General features: G+C 34.7%; 1 protein-coding gene across 1 annotated transcript in view; it reads right to left on the reverse strand.

The window, feature by feature from the left end:
* The window catches only part of LOC111698897 (uncharacterized), a 35,109-nt gene extending 10,125 nt beyond the window's left edge, over window positions 1-24,984 (reverse strand). Inside the window, exons 1-3 of the mRNA XM_023469368.1 lie at window positions 24,830-24,984; window positions 13,117-13,536; window positions 5,052-5,229 (exon numbers count right to left, since the gene is read on the reverse strand). Of these exons, the coding sequence (XP_023325136.1) occupies window positions 5,052-5,229; window positions 13,117-13,308 (370 nt within the window). The 5' untranslated portion in view covers window positions 13,309-13,536; window positions 24,830-24,984. The remainder of the gene's footprint in view (window positions 1-5,051; window positions 5,230-13,116; window positions 13,537-24,829) is intronic.

The following is a 24,984-nucleotide window of genomic DNA, read 5'->3' on the forward strand; positions in this document are numbered from 1 at the left end:
TGTAAAGTAAAGGATAGTACAAGTATAGGTTTGTACTAGTATAAAGTAAAGGATAATACAAGGATAGGGTTGTACTAGTATAAAGTAAAGGATAGTACAAGGATAGGGTTGTACTGGTATAAAGTAAAGGATAGGACAAGGATAGGGTTGTATTGGTATAAAGTAAAGGATAGCACAAGGATAGGTTTGTACTGGTATAAAGTAAAGGAAAGTACAAGGACAGGTTTGTACTGGTATAAAGTAAAGGATAGTACAAGGATAGGGTTGTACTGGCATAAAGTAAAGGATAGTACAAAGATAGGGTTGTACTGGTATAAAGTAAAGGATAGTACAAGGATAGGGTTGTACTAGTATCCGTAGTGAAGAAACAAAACTCCTAAATGTTTGTTTCATGGTTAGTTAATTATCATAATAAAGCCATGAAGAGGCTTCATTAGCAAGGTTATACCGCCTTATGCAGGGCTTAGATTAGCTGTGAAGTTTATTTATATATACTACACAGTTTACTGTACTGCACTTTTCTGTAGTACAGTTAAGGACTTACAGTATTCAGGGCTTGCTGTGCACTGTATTTATGTACAGTTTACTATACTGTACTGTACCAGAGCTTAAATTAGTTGTGTTTATGTACAATATACTGTACCGTACTTAGGGCTAAAGCATAAATTATTTTTGTCCAGGCTAAAAGTTTATCTAATCAAGGTTTAGGAAGACACTAACCGTAGATTTTAAACTCAATCTATATATTTATATACAATTTTATGCACGAGAGTTGAGAGAATATTTATTTCAAAACATCCGGGACAGATTGAAGGGGGAGGGGAGGACTTTAAAAACATGAAAGTATCATTTTTCATCTTTATTTTCTACTTTCAAATGTAAGGCTAAAGCACGTCCGGGAAAAATGATGAATTTCTAAGATAAAAAGAATTGAACCCAAACCCTAACATTAATCTTAAATCTCGGCCCTTTAATCACCTGGCCAGCAGCTCAAGCTTACAAGGGTGCACAAAGGTTAAATAAAAATTATTTAAGATTCACCAAATACCAACCCTCCTAGAAAACCCTGAAACAAGAGAATACCTTACTCTGAGGAGAACCCCTCAGCACTAAATTATATTTGCCTGATTTCCGCGGTCAGGATTATCCTCCCACACTTATCCACACTATTCAAACCTCTTTCATCAACCTGGCCTTCTTCTCCTTCGACCCCTCTTCTGAATCCAACCTCTTCTCCTCATCCAACCCCTCTCCTGAACCCAACCTCTTCTTCTCCCCCAACTCCTCTCCTGAATCCAACCTCTTCATCTCCTTCAACCCCTCTCCTGAATCCAACCTTATTCTCTACCACCCCTTCTCCTGAACCTAATCTTCTTCTCCTTAAACTCCTTTGTGAGCCCAACCTCTTCTTCTCCTCCAACACCTCTACTCAATCCAACCTTATTATCTACCACCCCTTCTCCAAACCCCAAGCTTCTTCTCTTCCAACCACTCTCCTGAACCCTCTTCTTCTCCTCCAACCCCTCTTCTAAACCCAACCTTTTTCTTGTTCACACCTTCTACTATACCCAAACTTCTTCCCCACAAGCCCCTCTCCTAAACCCAACCTTCTTCTCCTTTAGACTTTTCTCCTAAACCCAACCTTCTTCTCCTGAATTCCTCTAAATTATTTACATTCATCCTTCTTGCCTCTCCGTAGAATATTTTCCGGGTAAATGCGTTTTATAAATAGTTGGATAATAAGATAATAAATGAAAGAATTTAATCCTGTGTTGACAATTCATAAATATATGCATTGCTCTTTATAAACGGATAAAAACTGAGTTTAAACTTTGCATCAAAGGTTCAAAAATGTTTAAATTTAAATAGAACAAAGTCAATTTAATCATAAACCAGGAAGATATACAACTAGAACTATGAAAGAATATTTATAACGAAACAAGTTAATATACATTCTACTACATTCCAAACAAAACAAGTTCTTTTTTTTAGTTCTTAAACCAAACAAGTTTAGAGAAACAACGATGAAACAAAGAATATTAGACATGAACAAAATTAAACTCAGGTCTCTGTTTAACAGCACAACAACCAAACAGGTGTCCATCTAACAGCACAACAATCAAACAGGTCTCCATCTAACAGCACAACCAAACAGTTCTTTTCAAGAGAACAACAACCAAACAGGTCTCCATCTAACAGCACAACAATCAAACAGTTCTACATCTAACAGCACAACGACCAAACAGGTCTTTTCAAGAGCACAAAAATCAAACAGGTCTTTTCAAGAGCACAACAACCAAATAGGTATTTTCAAGACCACAACAACCAAACATGTCTCCATCTATCAGCACAACGACCAAACAGGTCTTTTCCAGAGCACAACAATCAAACAGGTCTCCATCTAACAGCAAAACGACCAAACAGGTCTTTTCAAGAGCACACCAACCAAATAGGTCTTTTCAAGACCACAACAACCAAACATGTCTCCATCTATCATCACAACGACCAAACAGGTCTTTTCCAGAGCACAACAACCAAACAGGTCTCCATCTAACAGCACAACGACCAAACAGGTCTTTTCAAGAGCACAACAATCAAAAAAGTCTTCGCCAACAACACAACGACCAAACAGGACTCCGTCCAACAACACAACGATCAAACAGGTCTCCTTCCAACAACACAACGATCGAACAGAACTCCTTCCAACAATACAACGACCAAACAGGCCTCCTTCCAACAATAAAACGATCAAACAGAACTCCGTCCAACAAAACCTGAACCGAACAAGACCAGAAGAAAATGATTTGATGAATTGAACGTGTGGGACTGATTCAACAATTTTCATGAGAAGAGAAGAAAAGATATTAAAGTAGAACCGAACCATCTGGAGCTAATAATCAATTTCAATATAGAATTATATTGAAGGAGAGGCAGATTTAATTCTTAAATCAGTTTAAAGTTAGATTTTTTTCACTATGTAATATGATAATGTTTTTATACAGGTTTACCCACAAAGGAAGAGACTTTACAGAAAACTGAAAAGAATTTATACTGTCTGTTTCCTTATATATTTATAATTCGTTGCAACTATAAACTACTTTCTTTATTTTCCAAATCATTAAAAAAGCCTTGTAAGACTAAATTTAAACTTTAGATCGTCATATGTTCAGGGTTTCAAGTCGTCTTTACAGTCTTTGTGAGTAACCCTGTATAGGACGTTTATAAAATTTATAATGTGAAACAGAGACAATTAGTTGTTAAGTAAAATTAAATTCCTTTTAAGGAATAGAAGAAAGTAAACCTAACCCTTGATGTTTGCAGATTTTTAATGCGAAGCTTACTGGACGAAACTCTAACCCGTTCTCTCAATCAAAAATATTTGAACCCTCAGCAAACTGTAAGGCTGAGACTGCAACCTCTCTCTTTTAGTCAAAACTGCTTAATTTGCTCAATTCTATTTTCTCCTCATTAAACACAATCTTCAGCAATCAAAATCAACCCCCATACACAAACTGTCTTTGCACTTGGGAGAATGCAAAGGGACTGAATACTTAATTATTAGTAAACCCCCAACTTAAAAGTTGCATGCTAGATTCACAACGATATTCTTAATATTTTTGTCAGAACTATGAAGATATTCTTTTTTCTCTCTGAAAATTGATTTTTTTTCAATAATTGGTTCTTTTTAAAATTACTAGCGGACTTTTGCAGCAGAGAAAAAATAGAAAATTAACCAAATTTTATACTTTTTTTTTTAAAAAAACGACGATATTTTCCAGATAGAGGTAAAAATAAAACCGTTGTGAATAGAGTATGTATCTTTTAAAGTGAGGGTTACTTAAAATTTAGTTGACATTCCCTTTAACTCCCTTTAAGAGACAGAAAAATGTAATTTTGAAAATGAAGAACCCCTACTAAACATAGAGTCAACTAATCCAGAATTGGGTTGCTACACATAAATAAGATTTATAATATTATGAAAGCTATTTATCCAACATATTCTAATATAAATCTTATTTTATTCGAAATGGGTGGATTCACATGAAGTGTTAATAGTTCATTTGCGCTGAACCTACTTGTTGATAACATTAACAGGAAATAATAAATAGGATATATATATTTATTACATGAACAGGAAATAATAAATATTCCTGGGATATATATATTTATTAAATAAACAGGAAATAATAAATTTTCCTGGGATATATATATTTATTACATGAACAGGAAATAATAAATATTCCTAGGATATGTATATTTATTACATGAACAGGAATAATAAATATTCCTGGAATATATATATTTATTAAATGAACAGGAAATAATAAATATTCCTGGGATATATATATTTATTAAATGAACAGGAAATAATAAATATTCCTGGGATATATATATTTATTACATGAACAGGGAATAATAAATATTCCTGGGATATATATATTTATTACATGAACAGGAAATAATAAATATTCCTGGGATATATAAATTTATTAAATGAACAGGAAATAATAAATATTCCCGGTATATATATATCCATTATCATGGAGTAAACTCATCCAATACAATTTACAATGGACACAAGTTGCATTTACCGAAAGGAATTGAGTATTTGCCACAAGCTCTGTTTTTTAATCCCTTTATCCTTTCAACCCAATGTCGTAGACCTTAGTTATTTCAAACTATAAATTCTATTAGATCGAATAATCTATGTTTAAAAATTCAAAAGTTTTCACCATCATGTTGCAAAGATAAAGAGATTAGAAATTTGAGATTGTGACAAAGACTCAATTCCTGTACCGAAAGACGTCTGGTACCAAACCAATGAGGGCATGAAATGGTGGTTTTGAATGGTTTAACAAAAGAAATGAATACTCCTCTAGAAACTGTAACTTTCTAGTCCTTTTATCTTTATATATTAAACTATTAGTTCAACATATCAAAGCACTGTTAGGTAATTGATATAGAAATAAAAAAATGTAGTTTGAGTCGAGTGATCAGTTCCTTTTCACAAATTCTAAAATTTGAATAAACTAAGAAAGGAAAAATCTTACCTAGCTCCTGGAGCGTGTTAACCTGCTGAACCCTCCGATCCATGATCTTCTTGCACTTATCCTCCCTGTCCTTCTCCAGCTGTAGCATCTTCTTCTCCACGTCCTCGAGTTCCTTGACAATATTCTCTACCCCGTCCTTACTCTCCTCCCGTCCCAACCCTCTCTGCATACTCTCAACCTTAAATATAGAGATAAATATTATTATGAATATCTAAAGTTTTTTTCACACCTTCTCACCGAATGAGAAAAGAGTAAAAAACATTGGCTAAATCTCAATTTGATCCGAATATTGATCAGATTTCTTGGTTTGTTTAACTTTAGTTTGGAATAAAAATATTTGCAAAGAAACCGTCAATTACTCTATTAAGCTCAAATTATACATATATTTTTCCTTCAGATGTTTCGGTTATATCATGCGGTTTTCGAAATTCGTAATATTTATGTCCGTAAGATGATTAGTTAATAGATGCCTATTGGTAAACGTATCCGGTGTTAGATGAAAGAACCTAACGGTTAAATAAATCTAGATGTTTATTGTTTATTATTGATGATTTACAAAATATTCATGGATCCCACGATACACTTTATTATAGCTGTTGTGGTTCCAACCAACCATGGTTCACTTCCGTTCCTAATCCAACCTAAACCAAATACTTGTAAACTAAACTAAACAAAACATTATTTCTACAGAAACATGGCAAAAATTCAACCAGTTTCAAGTTTGCTCAATAATGAGAAATCCATAAAATTCTGCCCCAGAGAAGAAAAAATTGGAAGTACGTGCACAGCTAAACACTTCACATTTATTTTTATAAACTCCATCTCTAGAGTACAGTGAGAACCAGAAAACTATGGAATAAGAAGATGACTTTGAGGCTCAAGTTATGACTTTAAAAAGTCCAAAGAGCATGAGACACAGCAATTGTGCAGTGTAAACAGACAAACTTAATTTAATAAGTTGCTGTAAAATTCGCTGCTTTGTAACATTAAATACAATTGATTATTGTTATAAAGTCGTCTTCCTTTTCGACTGTTTTTTGATCTCATTGTATTTTTATTTTTCTTCCTATAATCCTGCTAAATATACTTATTTTCGCGTTTTTTTAATTGTTTTTTAATTGTTCTACACTAACTGTTTAATCAGATTGCAGTTTATTGCAGTATTTTTCAAGATTAATTCTTTCTTTTACTTTCTCAAGACAGAATCTTCTTTCCACTTTCCTCCTAGATCCTCACTTTCCTCCTAGATCCTCACTTTCCCCTGATCTATCCTCACTTGGTCAGGATTAGTCCTCACTTTCTCAAGATTGATCCTTACTTTCTCATGATTGAAACTACTTTTTAAAGGTTGATCCTTCCTTTCTCACGATTGAAACTACTTTTTAACGGTTGATCCTTACTTTCTCATGGTTAAAACTACTTTTTAACGGTTGATCCTTACTTTCTCATGGTTGAAACTACTTTTTAAAAGTTAATCCTTCCTTTCTCACGATTGAAACTACTTTTTAAAGATTGATCCTTACTTTCTCATGGTTAAAACTACTTTTTAAAGGTTGATCCTTACTCTCTAATAGCTAATCCTTGCAATCTGAAGATTAATCATCTCAGTCTCATGACGATTAATCCTTACTACTCAAGATTGATCCTCCTTCTCTTCTGATTGATCCTCCTTCTCTTCTGATTGACTCTCATTTTCCTATGTTTGATTCTCATTAAATCCTCACTTTCTCCCGATTCATTCTCCTTTTCATAAAATTTATTCACCCTTTTCCTATGATTAACCTTCCCCTTAATATTCCATTCCTTCTTTGATAATTTTTACTACTCTTTGATTGACCCCTCAGCTCTCACAACTTTTCATGCGTATCTTCCTATCCTTGGCTTATCCCTACCCTCCCTGCACAAATCTAAACCCTCAAATGAACTAAAATATTTTCTGTATTCAGGATCCATCCTACCCGACCCTCACACCTCAGCATGTTAATCTCAATCAACGTATTCAACCCTTCTCTAGGAACCGTTACACCACGAACCTATCCCTTAGTCCCAGAGAAGGATAAAATCTATCTAACCAAACCAAACTATCCTCATCAAGCCTTTTCACCTAGGGGGCCCCCCTCCTTGGAAAGTAAAATAAAACTGTCCTGATATTTAAAAGTAAAGAAGTCTGCTGATCATAATTCAAAATACAAAACCACGTCTAAAATTAAGAAATGAAGAGCTAGGTCGTGATAACTCGTAATTAGATAATTATCTTAAAAATGGGACCTTTGGTTAATTCCTAGTTTATGAATGTTTCAGAAAATGGCAGTAGCGCTGGTTTAAGTTGTACTAGAATTATTTCAGAGACTGATTCAATTAAAAGCTAATCTGACATGTATACTCATCTCGTTTAAGTGCATAAGATCTTCAAGTCTGCTTTCACTTAATAGGTTCGGGAACAGTTTAGATCATAATAAAGTTATAAACGTTTGGGTTTAAGTACAAATAGTAACTTTATTTTTTCCCTTTGTCTATGTAATATCTATTTATCACAAAAAAAACATATATGTTTGATTCTAAAAATATGAGAAATTATAATAAGAACGTTGATTTTAATGTCTTGTCCTTTTTCCCCCAGAATAATGATTTTGTTTTAATGCCTGTAAAATACCTTATATGTTCATGTCTTTTTCCAATGTATTGTATAAACATGTAAATCTCTAGCAAGCCTATGTACACTGAACATGTTTATACAAAAGCCTGTGTACCTAACTCAAATATTCAAGAATTTGCATTTTCAACCATGAAATTTTGAAATCTCCACAAATATGCTACAACACAGGTATACAATATACATTATACAATATAAATAGGGATGACCAATAATATTCTACATGACCATAAGGCTTACTTGTTTCTTGAATTAGCTATTTTTAGGTTTACACTTTACATTTCTAAGCTCTGATTGGTCGAATTTCTAAGCTCTGATTGGTCGAATCTCGAAAGTTGTAACTGGTTACAGATCCGCTAAAATCTCGACGAGGCAAGAATGAGATAAACCCGTTCATTTAAACGATAATTGAGGATAACTGCCAACTTATAAAGATACTGGTTCTCTTGAACCAGGACTAGGGGTTGGGGTTTCCATTGCTCAGGGTTTAGGTTTCAGGTCTATTCCCCGACATGACGGATTAAGGTTGACAGGAATCTTTAATGAATTTTTAGGATTCCTCGAATCCAAAACCATGAGGCCTTGCGGCATGCGCTCAAATATGAGTAATCAATAGGCAACTAAGGAGAGGAGGAAGGAGCAGGGGAAGATGGGCAGGGGTTCTTTCAAGGAGTGGGAGGGTCATAGGGTGTATCCTGGTAGCAAGAACAATTAAAGCAGTAGGCATTATTAGTACACAAAGCAATTACCACAAGGTTTATGTTTCCAGCGAATATTATTTACCCCCATTGTAAACCTCTAGAATTCAAGTATAAAAGAATTCATGGATTTAATTAATCTTAGAGACTAAGGATAGAGTTCTTGTAAACCAAAATTCAATAATTTTGATCCATCATGAACTTTGAAAATCTGTAGGATAGGATAAAAACAAGCTTAGTTCCACCTTAGTTTCCACAAATATTTCTCTCAACGTATTGTACAAAGTTCTTGCCAAGTTTGAAACCTAAGTTCGACAAAGTATCTCTCAGTATTTTACAGAAAGCAAACTAGGTTCTAATCCTAAGTTTACTAAAATATCTCTTAGCTTAGTGTTGTACTAGCTAGCTCCCCGAATTAATTTGAAGAATTTATGTCCTAGTTCTGTTCCCTCTAGATTATCTCTCCGCATCAAATAAATTTTCAAAGCATTCTCATCTCATCCAAACAATCTTGATGGAACTCCACCCAAGATGGTAAATATCCTTCGTTGATCAGATAGAAACGAGATTCAAATAGTTTAGCATAATCTTACTCATGGTGCTAGAGCTAACCCTGATCCTGCATATCAAACCAAACATGCTTATCATCCCTTCGCTTTTCATAATACACCCTTCGGTATAAACATTCATATTTAAACTTATATTAACCATACACAATGTATAAACTTGCAGAAATGAAAATCATTTTCTTTTCTAATAAATCCTTGAGAGCTTAACAAACCTTTACGAAGCAATCGTTAAATCTACATATCATAACCATATCAGTTTTATGTACTTTTTGTTGCTATGAAAGTCTTCTGAGTCTGCAGAACCTCGGCTAAAATGTTGATATCAACGGTTTAAACCTTTCTGCTTTAAAGTTTGAAGGTTCAGGTTTAAGGAGCTAGAACAGGTTTCACTGCTCGCGGCTCTTGTTCTGGATCTTGCAGAAACTGTGCACAAGATTTATTCGGACGTGAAGGAGTACAGAGAATATAAATGAGATTGACCAACCCTAAAACCGCCCCCCANTAGCTCTGATATAGCTAGCTTTGATATATATCTGATTTAGCTCTGATATAGCTAGCTTTGATATATATCTGATTTAGCTCTGATATAGCTAGCTTTGATATATATCTGATTTAGCTCTGATATAGCTAGCTTTGATATATATCTGATTTAGCTCTGATATAGCTAGCTTTGATATATATCTGATTTAGCTCTGATATAGCTAGCTTTGATATATATCTGATTTAGTTCTGATATAGCTAGCTCTGATATATATCTGATTTATCTCTTATCTAAACTTATAGCTTCGACCTATCGCCGATATTGTTTCTTGTCTAAGATTGAGTTTCAATCTTGCTCTTAATTCTTTCTAGCTCGGATCCATCTATGATTTATTTCTGATCTGATCTTAAATTTGGCTCTGAGCTATAAGCTCTAATCCAGCACTGAGCTAGATCTAATCCAGCATTGAGCTAGCTCCAATCCAGCATTGAGCTAGTTATAATCCAGCATTGAGCTGGCTCTAATCCAGCATTGAGCTAGCTCTAATCCAGCATTGAGCTAGCTATAATCCAGCATTGAGCTAGCTATAATCCAGCATTGAGCTAGCTATAATCCAGCTTTGAGCTATCTCTAATCCAGCATTGAGATATGCTTTAATCCTGCACTAAGCTAGCTCTATTCCAGCACTGAGCTAGCTCTAATCTAGCACTGAGCTAGCTCTAATCCAGCAGTAAGCTAGCTTTGCTCCAGCACTANACATAAACAATCACTTTAAGCTCTACTTCAATAATCTGCAAAAAAAGGCAAATTTGAAAAAATCCAAATATTTATTGCCAAATCTGGTTTTTAAGCAAAAACTGTGCAAAAAAATTGCGTAAATTGCAACAAATTATACATTTTTGAAAAGCCCTTACCCAGCGAATTTAAATGTGCAAAAACATTTTCAAAAATTTTAAAACCTAAATTTTAATTCAAGAAAAACTGAAAATGTGCAAATTCTCATTAAAGGCGCCTGTGCTTAAATCTGTGCAACATTTCTTTGCAAAAATTGTGCAATCTGCTTGCTTTTTATAGGCTTTCCAAAAGAGCTATAAAATAATGAAATCCAATAACTGGAAGTAGGTCTAAATAAAGATTTAGTCTGGTAAAATAAGACATTTAGGCAGTATGCCTGTGGACTCATGCAGTAGTTATAGAAGTCCAGCTTTTAACGTTAGTTAAAAAAGCCAGAAAATTTGAGTTTCTTAGCTCAAATACTTTTTGAGTTATCGCAAAAAAAAACGATAGGGGGGGGTTTAAATTGACCCCCCCCCCCCCCCGACCAGATAGGGATATCTTTTTAAAATGCAAAACCATCACTGAGGCCTAATGTTTTCTGACACCATTATGTAATTCCTGTAAATATCTATGTAAATATTTACAATATGAATGGTCTACGATCAAAAGATTATTTGAAAAAATAAATAAATAAAGGAATGAAAGAACCAACAGAATAAATGAAAAGAGAGAGGGAGAATGAAAAGTATAAAACTGAAACTTCTGATTTGTTTTGCTAATTCAAACTGTAAAAATAGTGCGTAAATGTTTTTTATATTGTTAAAATATTGATCAAAAAATCTATCTATCTATTAAAAGATGATAATCCAGATGTATGTATAGAGCCGGCCTGGTATATACGGGATCATGCAGTTTTTGCAAACAAGAAAGTGTTTACTTCTAAACCCTTGCAATTAGTGATATATTCGAACCTTTAGCTCAGTAAACAACCTTTCTCTTTCATTCATTTATTCATTCACCCCCCCCCNCAACACACATCCAGCTCATTATACAATATACAATATGTTGATTCTTTCATTCATCTTTCTTCCTCTTCATCTTCTCTTTAATACTCTCATATGCTCCAATTAATTTTCTCGTTCAATTCATCTTCCTCTTCATCTTCTCTTTAATACTCTCATATCCTCCAATTAATTTTCTCGTTCAATTCATCTTCCTCTTCATCTTCTCTTTAATACTCTCATATCCTCCAATTAATTTTCTCGTTCTACTCATCTTCCTCTTATTTTAGCCTTGTATATTTACTATCCAAATCTTCTTTTTTGATTTCTTTGCAAAATTCATTTCACTGATCCCTCCCAACTTCAACCACATCCCTCTGATCCTTTTTTGTACTTGTTTTAATCCACTTAGAGCAGCACTGGAGCTGTATTAAAGTTGATCCAACTCCCTGGAGCTGCAACAAAGCTAACCCACCTCCTTGAAATTGCAATAAAGCTGATCCGCCTCCCTGGAGCTGTAATAAAGCTACCCGCCTCCCTGGAGCTATAAAAAAGCTAACCCGCCTCCCTGGAGCTGCAATAAAGCTAACCCACCTCCCTGGAGCTGTAAAAAAACTAACCCACCTCCTTGGAGCTGTAATAAAGCTAACCCGCCTCCCTGGACATGAAATTATGCTAACCCGCCTCCCTGGAGCTGCCAAAAAGCTAACCCACCTCCCTTGAGCTACAAAAACAAACCCACCTCCCTGGAGCTGCAAAAACAAACCCACCTCCCTGGAGCTGCAAAAACAAACCCACCTCCCTGGAGCTGCAAAAACAAACCCACCTCCCTGGAGCTGCAAAAAACTGATTTGCCTCACTGGCGCTAGTTTTTTAACGTCGTCTACGTCCAACCCTTCCTCCCCTTTCTACTGTACATTTTGATTGTTATTGTCTGGGTTCTTATTTGAACGAAGTATCACGACACCCTAAACTCTCTCCCCGTCCTAGACAGTATAAACCCCGTCCATCATGTTCAATCCATCTGACGGAGCACAAAAACTCCAGTAAGACGGACGGATCGACGAAGGGATGAGGATTGGCCTAATTTTGTTTGACTCCAGGGTAATATGCAAGATATTATTGCATGGAAAATGTATTGTGTGAGTATAATTCACAGTGTATTGTGTACTCCTTGCAGAACCAAACACATATAATGTATGCGCGAAAAAAAAATCTAGCAAATGTTATGAAAATTTTCCCATGATAAAATAAACTGTCTGGATTTTTCCTAAAAAAACGGCAAAGCTTCATTTTTCTTTGATTTTACTAATAATTGTAATGGAGAACCTAGTTAACAGATTGAACAATATTTATGCAAAAAAAAATATTATAAACGAAAGCAGGCCAGAGAAATTTTCATAAAGGAACAGAGTTCTTGTCGAAAACTCTTGTTTTTAAATCTAAATATTTTTGCAACCTGATGTTGTATACCTCTGATATTTCAAACTATGAATTCTGTTGGATCAAAGTTTGAAATATCAAAGATTTACTTCGTCAAGTTGCAAAGATCCAGGGATAAGAAAGTTTAAGTTTGTGATAAGAACTCAGTTCCTTTGGGAGGAACTTGCAGTAGGACGGAATAAAGGGGGTTGGAGTTTAAAGTTGTTATTAGGGAGTTAGGATCTAGATTAAGAAGATTGGGAGCTGGGAACTGGGAATAGGAAGTAGGGAGTAGGGAGCTAGAAGTGTTGATCTAAATGAATATTAATGGTAACCTGTGAGGTTACCTACAGTGAGCTATGGGTTGAGTGTGAGTGTGTTTGTTAGATCGTGAGATTGATTAAGATGCATGCTTTATAAAAATCTAAATCATAATTCCTAGAGTAAGATGTATATTTATTTACCTTGAGTATACAGGATATTTTTCTCTGCTTGAGAAGAGTTAAAGATCTAGTAACATCTAACTCAGCTCGTCTCTGCTCCCGATACCACTTGTTGGTAACTACAGCAAGTGCCCGGGTACTGGTGGAGCCTAGTCCTACGGATACCCGAGGGGAGGAGGACGGACTACCGCTGTAGCTTGAGGTAACGGACATCCTGGTCTGTCACAGTATACTAATTTGATCAGGGTCTAATCCAGAACTAAACTAATTGTCTGGGTTTATTTATTCCTTTCTGGTGATTAGAAAGCACATATTATTCTTATTCACTATTATGGAGTTTAACATGATCTTGAAGTTGTATCTGAATCATTGTTCTCCACCTCCTCCTCTACCCCCTCCTCCTCCTCCTCCTGCTCCTCTGCTGTTTCTGAACCACCTCATCTGGAAAATTAAATTGCATGAACTCTATGTAAATGTCATCACTCTTAACTATGCATACTGTACAGATCACTAACTAACCGTCTCTACATGTCTAATCATTTAAAAATGTATTGCTAAACCTAATTGATTCAGCTTATTCAAGCCAGAACAAAACAAGGAGAAAGTATCACTTTGTGATAAGTTCACTTCTCTTTAAACTTATTTCAAATTTTAAATAACCATTTCCAAAGTTCATACACAGAATATATTATGCTAACCATTTCTTGTGCTCTTTTTCCTTTTCGTTTCTGGAGCGTACTTTTCCTAGCCGTTTTGTGGAGCCCTTTTTCACTGACCGTTTCTGGAGCTATCTTTTTAATGAGCGGTTTCGGCGCATTTTAAAACCAATTTAAGTAAAAAAAATATTTTTGGGAATCATTTCGGCAGTTTGCTCTGTATCGGAACTTTTTATTATTTGAAGTTATTCTTGGACCAGAAACCGGTCAATCCGGTTGTAACTAGCTCTATGATATGATCTTTTTTAACACATGAAACAAATCCAAAATTAAAACAACCAACTGCCACGCAAACCCCAACAGTTCTACATTTAACCATTAATTGTTTTGGCATTGATATTTTACAATATCTGTAAATCTTTGATATTTCAAACTAATACCATTTGATTTAGCAGAATTCACAGTTTGAAATTACTAAAAAAGGTCTTCCATATCGGCTTGCAAAAATATAAGGATTTAGGATTAGAAAATTAGAATTTGTGGCAAATTTTGTTTGGTTTAGCGTACTGTAGTTCTTACCGGAGAACAAGTTGAGAAAACTAAACAGAAACACCAAGATTTTACCAAGTTTTGGGTTTTTGCTCCATGTATGCTAAACATAAAGATAAAGATCTGGAGAGAGTAGATTCTAGCTTAGAGCCTTTAAAATACATTTTAATCCTTCCTAGCTTGACAATAAACAGTTTACACTTTGGTTATTAGATATTTAGTTGGGATCTTTGGATCAGAATATTCAATCCATCAATTTCAAAATAAATTTTAAAAATGGAAAGCAGTTTAACGGATAGAAGTTGTAACGGATAAATCTGGGCTTGAGTTCCAGCAGACCGGTTTCTTAACTCAACTTCAAGTTGAGAGAAAAACCGCAACATGGAGACATGGAGAGATTTATTATTCAGGGTTTCTCGACATTTTACATTCTACATAGTGTGCTGGGGAGCTGGGTGAGTAAGATAGATGATCTGTGATCCAGTTTAATATCTACATACATACATACATGCAAATTCAGATGTATTATTGATTATAGTGTTGAGTCTCTAATCGCGGATTATAAATCTCGTTCCCGGAAGATTTATCATCGGTAATTTCCATGCAGAGAGAGAAAGAGAGAGAGAGTTTGGAGTTTGACCTGCAATGAAGGAGAGAGATCAATCCTAGACTGTTGGACCCTAAGATAAGGATTCTCAACCTTGTATCTCAGTTAATCCGTCACAAAGTCAACTTTAATCAGTAAAAGAGAGACAGTAAAAGATAACAATCCTAGTAACTAGACCCAACCAGGACCCAACTAGCTCAGATATTAATTTTATGCAAGTCCGACAAGGAATAGATATTGTCTGGTAAAGATAATGTTGACTAATGAATATAAGTTGCGGAGCCAAGTTGCTAAACCGTCCTAACTGCTCGTGAATAAAAAATGTTAAATGCGAAAAGATTGCTGGTTAAGCTTGAATGATAAGTTTGATGGGATAAGAAAGGGTTAGTTTGCAGTTGACAAGTTGTGTAATGGACTTGAAGTCAAGTAAGCGGATTAACTACACACTAACAATTAGACTTTTACAGAGTAGCAGAGGACTGCAAAATAAAGGACCGGGAGTGAAGCAAAGGGACCAGAAATTGAAAAAAGGACTGGGAATAGAAAAAAAGGACTAAGAATAGAAGAAAGGGACTGGGAATAGAAGAAAAGGACTGAGATAGAAGAAAGGGACTGAAAATAAAGAAAAGGGAGCGGGAATTGAAGAAATTAATTGGAAATAGAAATGAAGAAAATAACTGGAACTGCAAGTCCATGGAAATAAAATAAACGGACTAATATAGCAGGGAATGACAAAGAAAGGGATAAAAAAAAACAAGGACTGGGATAAGAAGAAAACAGCTGGGATAACAAGGAACGAACTGGGTTAACAAGGAAAGGACTGAACTGGTCTAACAAGGATTAGACTTAGATAATAAGGAAAGAACTAGGATAACAAGGATAGGACTGGGATAACAAGGAAAGGACTGAACTGGTCTAACAAGGATAGAACTTAGATAATAAGGAAAGAACTAGGATAACAAGGATAGGACTGGGATAACAAGGAAAGGACTGAACTGGTCTAACAAGGATAGAATTTAGATAATAAGGAAAGGACTAGGATAACAAGGATAGGTCTGGGATGACAAGGAAAGGACTGAACTGGTCTAACAAGGATAGAATTTAGATAATGAGGAAAGAACTAGGATAACAAGGATAGGACTGGGATGACAAGGAAAGGACTGAACTGGTCTAACAAGAATAGAACTTAGATAATAAGGAAAGAACTAGGATAACAAGGATAGGACTGGTATAACAAGGAAAGGACTGAACTGGTCTAACAAGGATAGAACTTAGTTAATAAGGAAAGAACTAGGATAACAAGGATAGGACTGGTATAACAAGGATAGGACTGGTAAAACAAGGAAAGGACTGAACTGGTCTAACAAGGATAGAACTTAGTTAATAAGGAAAGGACTAAGATAACAAAGAAAATATTGAGAAAACAAGGAAAGGTCTGAGATTATAATTTAGATAATAAGGAAAGAACTAGGATAACAAGGAAAGGTCTGAGATTATAATGAAAGGAGAAGATCAAGATTTTCAAGAGAAGGAAAGGATTATAAATGACAGATAAGATATTAAATGAATAATTGTAAAGTATGAGGTTTGTTGAGAGGTGGGTGTGTCGGAATCTTTTTCCTACTCCTTGAGTATCTAAATATCTCCACAACCAATTAAAAGTTTGGCTCAAGAATTTTTTGGAGTAGGTTTAGAGAAGAGAGGATATTGAGAGACGGGATCAGTGGGGTGGGGGTGGGGGGTAGACCCAAAAGAGGTGTGGATGACAGGAGAGGGTTATTCATATATACACATATATACATGCATGTATTTTATATTCACACACAAATCATTTTGGTTGACGATAGGGATGGTTGATGACGGAGTAGTTTACGTAAATATATCTACATTCTACATCCATAGATATAGAATTCATTTTTGTTGATGACAGGGTTGGTTTATGTATTGTTTATGTACATAGGGTTGGTTGATGACAGGGTAGGTTTATGTAAATGTATCTACATTCTACATCCATAGATATACAATTCATTTTTGTTGATGACAGGGTTTGTTTATGTATTGTTTATGTACACAGGGTTGGTTGATGACAGGGTTGGTTTATGTATTGTTTATGTACATAGGGTTGGTTGATGACAGGTTTGGTTTATGTATTGTTTATGTACATAGGGTTGGTTGATGACAGGGTTGGTTTATGTATATCTACAATATTTACTCCTGCTCGCTCACAGACCTTCAAGGTTTAGTTCCTCTTTACTAGTTTGCGTGTCTGAACTACAATAAAACAAAATGATTAGTTCGGTTTCTGGTTTCCCTGCAGACATGAATTCAATGTTTATCAATAGTTTATATGTCTAAATAATCCAAGGTTAGGTTTGCATACTGATATTTGAATTATACTCAAGGGTATCATGCAGCAGGAGAGGGGTTTACTTAGAAAAGGGTTAGATGGTTATACGTAGACACAGAGAAGAAGGTTATACGCGTAAACAGAGAAAAGATAAATACGTAGAAATGTGCCAGATGAATTTATGTAGAAAATAGATATAGGCTGGTATGTGAGGAAATAAATTATAGTGCTATATTAGTAGAACTCTTCTGGTTCTACAGCTTCTATTAGTAGAGCTATTCTGGTTCTACTGCTTCTATTAGTAGAGCTATTCTAGTTCTACTGCTTCTATTAGTAGACCTATTCTGGTTCTACAGCGCGCTTCTACTAGTAGAGCTATTCTAGTTCTACTGCTTCTATTAGTATAGCTACTTCTGGTTCTACTGCTTCTATAAGCAGAGCTACTACTGGTTCTACTGCTTCTATTAGTAGAGCTACTTCTATTAGTAGAGCTACTCCTAGTTCTGCTGATTCTATTAGTAGAGCTACTCCTGGTTCTACTGCTTCTATTAGTAGAGCTACTCCTAGTTCTACTTCTTCTATTAGTAGAGCTACTCCTGGTTCTACAGCTTCTATTAGTAAAGCTACTCCTGATTCTACATCTTCTATTAGTAGAGCTACGCCTGGTTCTGCTGATTCTATTAGTAGAGCTACTCCTGGTTCTACTGCTTCTATTAGCAGACCTATTCTGATTCTACATCTTCTATTAGCAGAGCTACTCCTGGTTCTATATCTTCTATTCGTTGAGCTACTACTGATTCTACTGGATTGACAGGTTGTGAAGTTTAAACATCAATGTTCTTATTTACGTGTCTTGTAAATTGTGATGTCGATGTAAGCATTGAATACAAAATACTCCCTGCTAGGCTATGTCAACAAGCTTGCTACGCCCCCAGGTTCTGCTCCGCCTTAGTGAGGACTCTAACCCGCCCACTAATCGCAAAAACCAAACTTAATATTCTACAACCAAAATAAAATATCGCCCACCGACTTTTGAACCGTCAAGATTATAGAATTAATTAACCAACTTAGAGCTAAATATTGAATTTAACTGTTGAATCTTATCTTTTGAAGACTTAGCTCTGAACTAGGTCATAAACTTCTAAATATCCGTTTAAATGTTTTTCAAATTTGTTTAATGTCCGTGCTCGTCTACTCTCTTATTTTTAATCCAACTTTTAGTTTTCTTAATCAAAACTTTTAACTTTCCATAGATTTTTTATCTTACTGTAACATTTTTATTTTATTTTATTGTCAATTCATTTGTAAATTGAAAGAAACCTCTTTTTCGGAAGATTTCTAGACATGAAATAAATTTCATAAAAAGTTTGAGAATCAAACCAAAACATATTTAGCAAAGATTGGAACCGATTTACTTGACATTTCAATGGTGAGCAAGGGTTGTAATGATAATATATTATGTATTGATAAATAATGAAAATAATGATGATAATACACGGAAATGTCGCGCTGGACTGAGTTCTCAGTTATAAATCGGCAAGAACTAACTGATATTACAGCAGTGAGATGGATTCTTAAATTAGCGTCTTAGAAGTTAAGTGGACCGTAATATGGAGGGAAGGATAGAATACTGGAATATGGTTGGAATGGGAGGGAAGGATAGAATAATGGAATATGGTTGGAATGGGAGGGAAGGATAGAAGACTGGAATATGGTTGGAATAGAAGGGAAGGATAGTAGACTGGAATATATTTGAGATAGGAGGGAAGGTTATTAGACTGGACTATATTTGAGATAGGAGGGAAGGATAGTAGACTGGAATATATTTGAGATAGGAGGGAAGGATAGTAGACTAGAATATATTTGAGATAGGAGGGAAGGAAAGTAGACTTGAATATGGTTCGAATAGAAGGGAAAGATAGTAGACTTGAATATGGTTAGAATAGAAGGGAAGGATAGTAGACTGTAAAATATTGGAATAGAAGGGAAGGATAGTAGACTGGAATATGGTTGGAATAGAAGGGAAAGATAGTAGACTTGAATATGGTTGGAATAGAAGGGAAGGATAGTAGACTGTAAAATATTGGAATAGAAGGGAAGGATAGTAGACTGGAATATATTTGAGATAGGAGGGAAGGATAGTAGACTGGAATATATTTGAGATAGGAGGGAAGGATAGTAGACTGGAATATATTTGAGATAGGAGGGAAGGGTAGTAGACTGGAATAGAGTGAAGACCACAGAATGGGGATTGGCTTATGATGAAAGAAAGAGAAACCCGAAGAATGGGAATTATTTTTTAAAACTCTAAAGAGAATTTGATTGATATCATTTTCTAGATTTAAGTAAATAACTTAAATGCCTGACATTGGTTAGTTCCAAGGCAGTAGTGGATATTAAAGCCCTAGGCCTGCCAATCAGGCAAATATTGTGGCTTGGCTCTAGGCGGTTTCATGGCCTAGCTCTTTGTATGTTAGTGGACATAGAGAATCAGTGGTGTTAATAGTAGGGGTGAGTCGAAACAGTAGTTTGAGTTCATCGATATATGTTTCTTAATCAGAAGTACTATGGTTATCGTTAGTTACCCCCCCCCCCCCCTACTGCACCTGATCAACATTCTTTTTACGTCAAGTACTTCTCCATTGTCGCCTATGAGTAAATAAAGCCCAAAATTATAGTTATGTAAATCTATATGGTCAGTTTATATATATATAAATCTCAAGGACATGTATTACGTTCAGGTTTATGGAACCCAATACGGAGATTAGAACCGAGTAAGGTATAGTGTTTACATTGAGCACATTTAGTTCAAAACCAACTTAGGACTAATTAGGGACATATCTAGGATTCCGTATCAGGAAGAAGTCCCGATAGAGCTAAACATAAAATACTTAAAATATATACCTAGAACTTTAGATAAAGAGATGAAGAGGATGGGGGGGGGGATGGGAGAGACGAGCACAGGTTCTAAAATTTAATTTATTCGATTTCTTAATCATTTGTCCCGGAGGTACACTTTGTTTACTTTGATATTTTAATTAAACCTACTCAACCTTCTTAACTACTAGCAATGATCCTACTCAATATCTAGCATTAATAGTTTGAACCTACTCAGCAACTAGCATTAATAGCTTGAACCTACCCAATATCTAATATTAATAATTGAAACCTACTCACAACTAGCATTAATAGTTTAAACTTACTCAAAAACTAGCATAAACAATCTAAACCTACTCAACATATAGCATTAATAGCTTGAACCTACTCAGCAACTAGCACTAATTGTTTGAACCTACTCAATATTTAGCATTAATAGTTTGAACCTACTGATTATTTAGCATTAATAGTTTGAACCTACTGAACATCTAGCATTAATAGCTTGAACCTACTGAGTAACTAGCATTTATAGTTTGAACCTACTCAATATCTAGTATTTATAGTTTGAACCTACTGAACAACTAGCATTAATAGTTTAAACCTACTGAACATCTAGCATTGATAGCTTGAACTTACTCGCAACTAACTTTAACCTATACTAGCATTGATTCATTGAATCCTCTCAAGTACCTTCTCAATCACTAGCATTGATTGAATTGAATCTATTTAGAAAATATCTTTCAGAGTTTATCATTTGGATGGATTTAAACCAAGGTATAAGAAATGAATTGCATATGTCAACGATTTTAGTAAATTTCATGACCTGAAAAAAAACCTATTTCTAACAGAACCATCAACTTAACAATACAAAATTACCAATAATTCTTTTTAAATTATAGTTGCTTGCCTTGTTGTTTGTACTAAAGTAGTACAGCCATTAGTATTAGAGAAGTAATTAGCTCTTATCCTTATGTGATATTGAAAAACGTGGAGTTTTTAATCTTAACTAGTTTACCAGTTGGTTGTAAAGATTGCAAAGAGTTGTTAAAATCTGTGTAAATTGCTAATTTAATTAGCATATATTGAATATTAAAATTGAAGGGCTGGGGGGTTCTGATTTGAGATATAGCGATAAAGTCGTCCGTGAAGCTTTGAAATAATAGGGTTGGACCTGGTTGTTTAAGCTGTTGTTTCGAGAATAAATTACATTGGCAAAAACATTATTAAATTGAGGAACATGGTGTTTATATTAATTAGTTTTTCTTTCAGACCTTCTTAATCAACTCAACCCTGGGATGGGTTAGGATTGAGTTGTTGCTCCGGGAACTGATAGGTGCACAGAGTGTGCAGAATATACGTGACTTTGATCTTCAACCGGAAATCCTTATGGCAGAAAGGAAAAGAACAAAGTTCATGCTTTCTTGCTTTCCAGTGTTAGAAAACATAAATATTCACAGCATAATCAGACCTATAAGTTTCTGAGAATGCATGCTAAATAGACCTGGAAGAGGGTTGTATGTATACAGGGATAAGAAATGGAAAGAGTTGTAAGTATAACCAAGTATAACAACTGGAGAAGGGCTTTGTACATACTGAAAATAAATATAAAGAAGGACTGAGCGTTTACTTCAGAGCTAAATATTGTAGAAGGATTCTGCGTAAAAAAATAGACTACTAGCAGTATGCTAGAAAAGACCTAGAGAAGGGATGATTGTCAATTGAAAAAGAGTTAGATAGTTAGGATAGTGTGTTTGTTAGAAAACACCTGGAGAAGGGTTCCATGTAGTTTAAGAATGACCTGGAGAATGTTTGTGGGTGGAAGAATCTCAAACTAAGGAATGAGTTTTCATATCAGGATGGAAATCTTTACGTATTTGGAATATTGCAGCTGGTTCCTTAATTCTAATCAACCAACAGAGAACCTAGATCTTTACAATTTATCCTAGAACCCTTTAAACCTAACTCGTCTAGTTATCCTGGACCCTTTAATCACAAATCTTTTCGTCGTCATCCTGTAGAATTTGAACCTAACCCTCCTGATTTTCCTGGACTCTGTAAACCTAACTCTTCTAGTTATCCTGGACTCTTTATAACTAGCTCTTCTAGTTATCCTTGACTCTTTAAACCGAACTCTTCAGTTATCCTGGACTCTTTAAACCGAACTCTTCAGTTATCCTGGACTCTTTATACCTAACTCTTCAATTATCCTGGACTCTTTATACCTAACTCTTCTAGTTATCCTGGACTCTTTAAACCTAGCTCTTCTAGTAATCCAGAAATCTTCAAACCTAGCTGCTCTTCTAGCTATCCCGAACCGCACTGGATCTATTTCTACGCCTGAATATTATTGGATCTTGCTCTTCTATTCCAAATCTTCTATAATTGTTCTAAAATCAAACTTTTCTTAACATATTAAATTAATTTGAAATATTCTGGAACCCCTAAACTTCACATATTCTGGCTATCTTAAAATACTTTAAATCTTCTAAGATTTGGCATACCTCAGTAACCAGATATTATGGAGAAACTGAACCTTCAAAAAGTTCAACAAAAACCATCATTCTTAAACCCGAACATTGAGTACTGCATGGTTAAGTTGTATTTTGCATGCATTGGGTAAAATATGCATAAAAAGTGTGCAAAACAAGGAATTTGAAAGAACTCGTATAAAGTAGGAATATTGTATACACTTTACATATGTATGTATACATAAGGTTTATTGAGATAAATGTTGAATAATAGAAGGGGTTAAGCCAGCCTGTTCTGCATTCTTACATTTATCAACAAAATCCCCGAATTGTAGATTGTATCAAAAATTCCAGATAAAGAATTTATCAGATATTTAAGATCTCTTTAATCTATAGTTCAAATTCTAGGTTGTCTTCCAATTTAAAGAAGTTTTAATTTCAGTTTTTAGTTTCAGAACTTTTTAATGTTTATTTTGACGAGAGAGAAATATTTGAGTAGTTTTCAGGTCGAAGTCAGCTGAATAATCTTGACTTGCTCCGAGCTACTAAGTATGAAGGTCTCCCCCCCTCCCCCCCTCTACAAACTAGCTCAAAGGAATCCCCCCTTGATTGCTCCAAAACCCCCTCCACTATCCCAGCACAAACTATCCCTTTGAAAATGCAATTTTAACGTTTTTCAAAAACAAAATATTTTCTTCGGTGAAGCAACGATTGCACAGTGCATCAAACTAAACTATAACAAAACAAACTCAGAAAAATCTTACGCATAACATTTACAAGGGTTTATGCAAAATAAAAAAATGTACAAGTACAATAGTTCTTCAGGTTTCCCAGCTTGAAACTTTTAAATCGTTGAAATGAGATGGTTAATCTCACAGTATTCCTTTCCAACTCAGATCAATAAACAATAAACAAATAAATGATTAAATATAAAAATCTATACAATTAAAATAAAGAAACTTTTATGTTTTACCCTAGGGTAGAAATAAACTATTTCTATATTTAGAAATATAAAACAAGATTCCTAATACTTTTCTTCACAAAGAGTGTATAGTTCTATGTAATATTATAATAGAAAAAAAACTGTTCCGCTCAGGTTGATTTTTTTATTCCATACAGAAATTAAATCATATTTTCAAATTTGACAACCTTTTTGTACTGCATGTAAGAATTAACCGTATGAAGTTTATTTATATTTAAAGCATGGAAATGTTCTAAGATAATCAATGCAACCAAAGAGACTTGAATTGACTAGTTTAAAATTTTATAAAAAATAAATGATTCCATCAAAATCTTCAATCACTAATATTTCTAGATTTGAAATTAATTATGCTTGACATTTTGGGTCTAAGAATTAACGGTTTTTGTAAAAGCAGTAAAAAGCAGTAAATCACTTTCTTAAACTTATACAGTCTACCATCTATCCTTTCCTTGCTATATTACAGAGTCTATCATACCTATAGTCTACAACCGTCTTTTCCTATTTTACATTTGACTACAGATCTACGTTGACTATTTGTATCTGATCTACAGTTGACAATTTGTATCTAATCTACAGTGTCTAACATACCTATAGTCTACCACCGTCTTTTCCTATTATACATTTGACTACAGGTCTACGTTGACTAATTGTATCTGATCTACAGTTGACTAATTGTATCTGATCTACAATTGACTATTTGTATCTGATCTACAGTTGACTATTTGTATCTGATCTACAGTTGACTATGTGTATCTGATCTACAGTTGACTATTTGTATCTGATCTACAGTTAACTATTTGTATCTGACCTACAGTTGACTATTTGTATCTGATCTACAGTTGACTATTTGTATCTGATCTACAGTTGACTAATTGTATCTGATCTACAGTACAGTTGACTAATTGTATCTGATCTACAGTTGACTATTTGTATCTAATCTACAGTTGACTTCTGATCTACAGTTGACTATTTGTATCTGATCTCCAGTTGACTATTTGTATCTGATCTACAGTTGAATATTTGTATCTAATCTACAGTTGACTATTTGTATCTGATCTACAGTTGACTATTTGTATCTAATCTACAGTTGACTACTGATCTACAGTTGACTATTTGTATCTGATCTACAGTTGACTATTTGTATCTAATCTACAGTTGACTATTTGTATCTAATCTACAGTTAACTACTGATCTACAGGAAAATGTTTGATATCCTTGCTCTAGATGTTTACTACGAAATATTAATACCTGAACTCGACACCAGCGTTTAGTTTCAGATTCTCAGATTTAACTTGAACCAAACCCGGTCTTTTAATCACTCATTTATATCCCACAGTACACTGTTTAGCCTGAGCGGTACTTACTACGTCTGCACTCTGGCAGGGCCTAGCTTCAACTGGATT

This window comes from Eurytemora carolleeae, unplaced genomic scaffold (assembly GCF_000591075.1).
Source record: "Eurytemora carolleeae unplaced genomic scaffold, Eaff_2.0 scaffold41, whole genome shotgun sequence".
In the NCBI taxonomy this organism is placed as follows: domain Eukaryota; kingdom Metazoa; phylum Arthropoda; class Copepoda; order Calanoida; family Temoridae; genus Eurytemora; species Eurytemora carolleeae.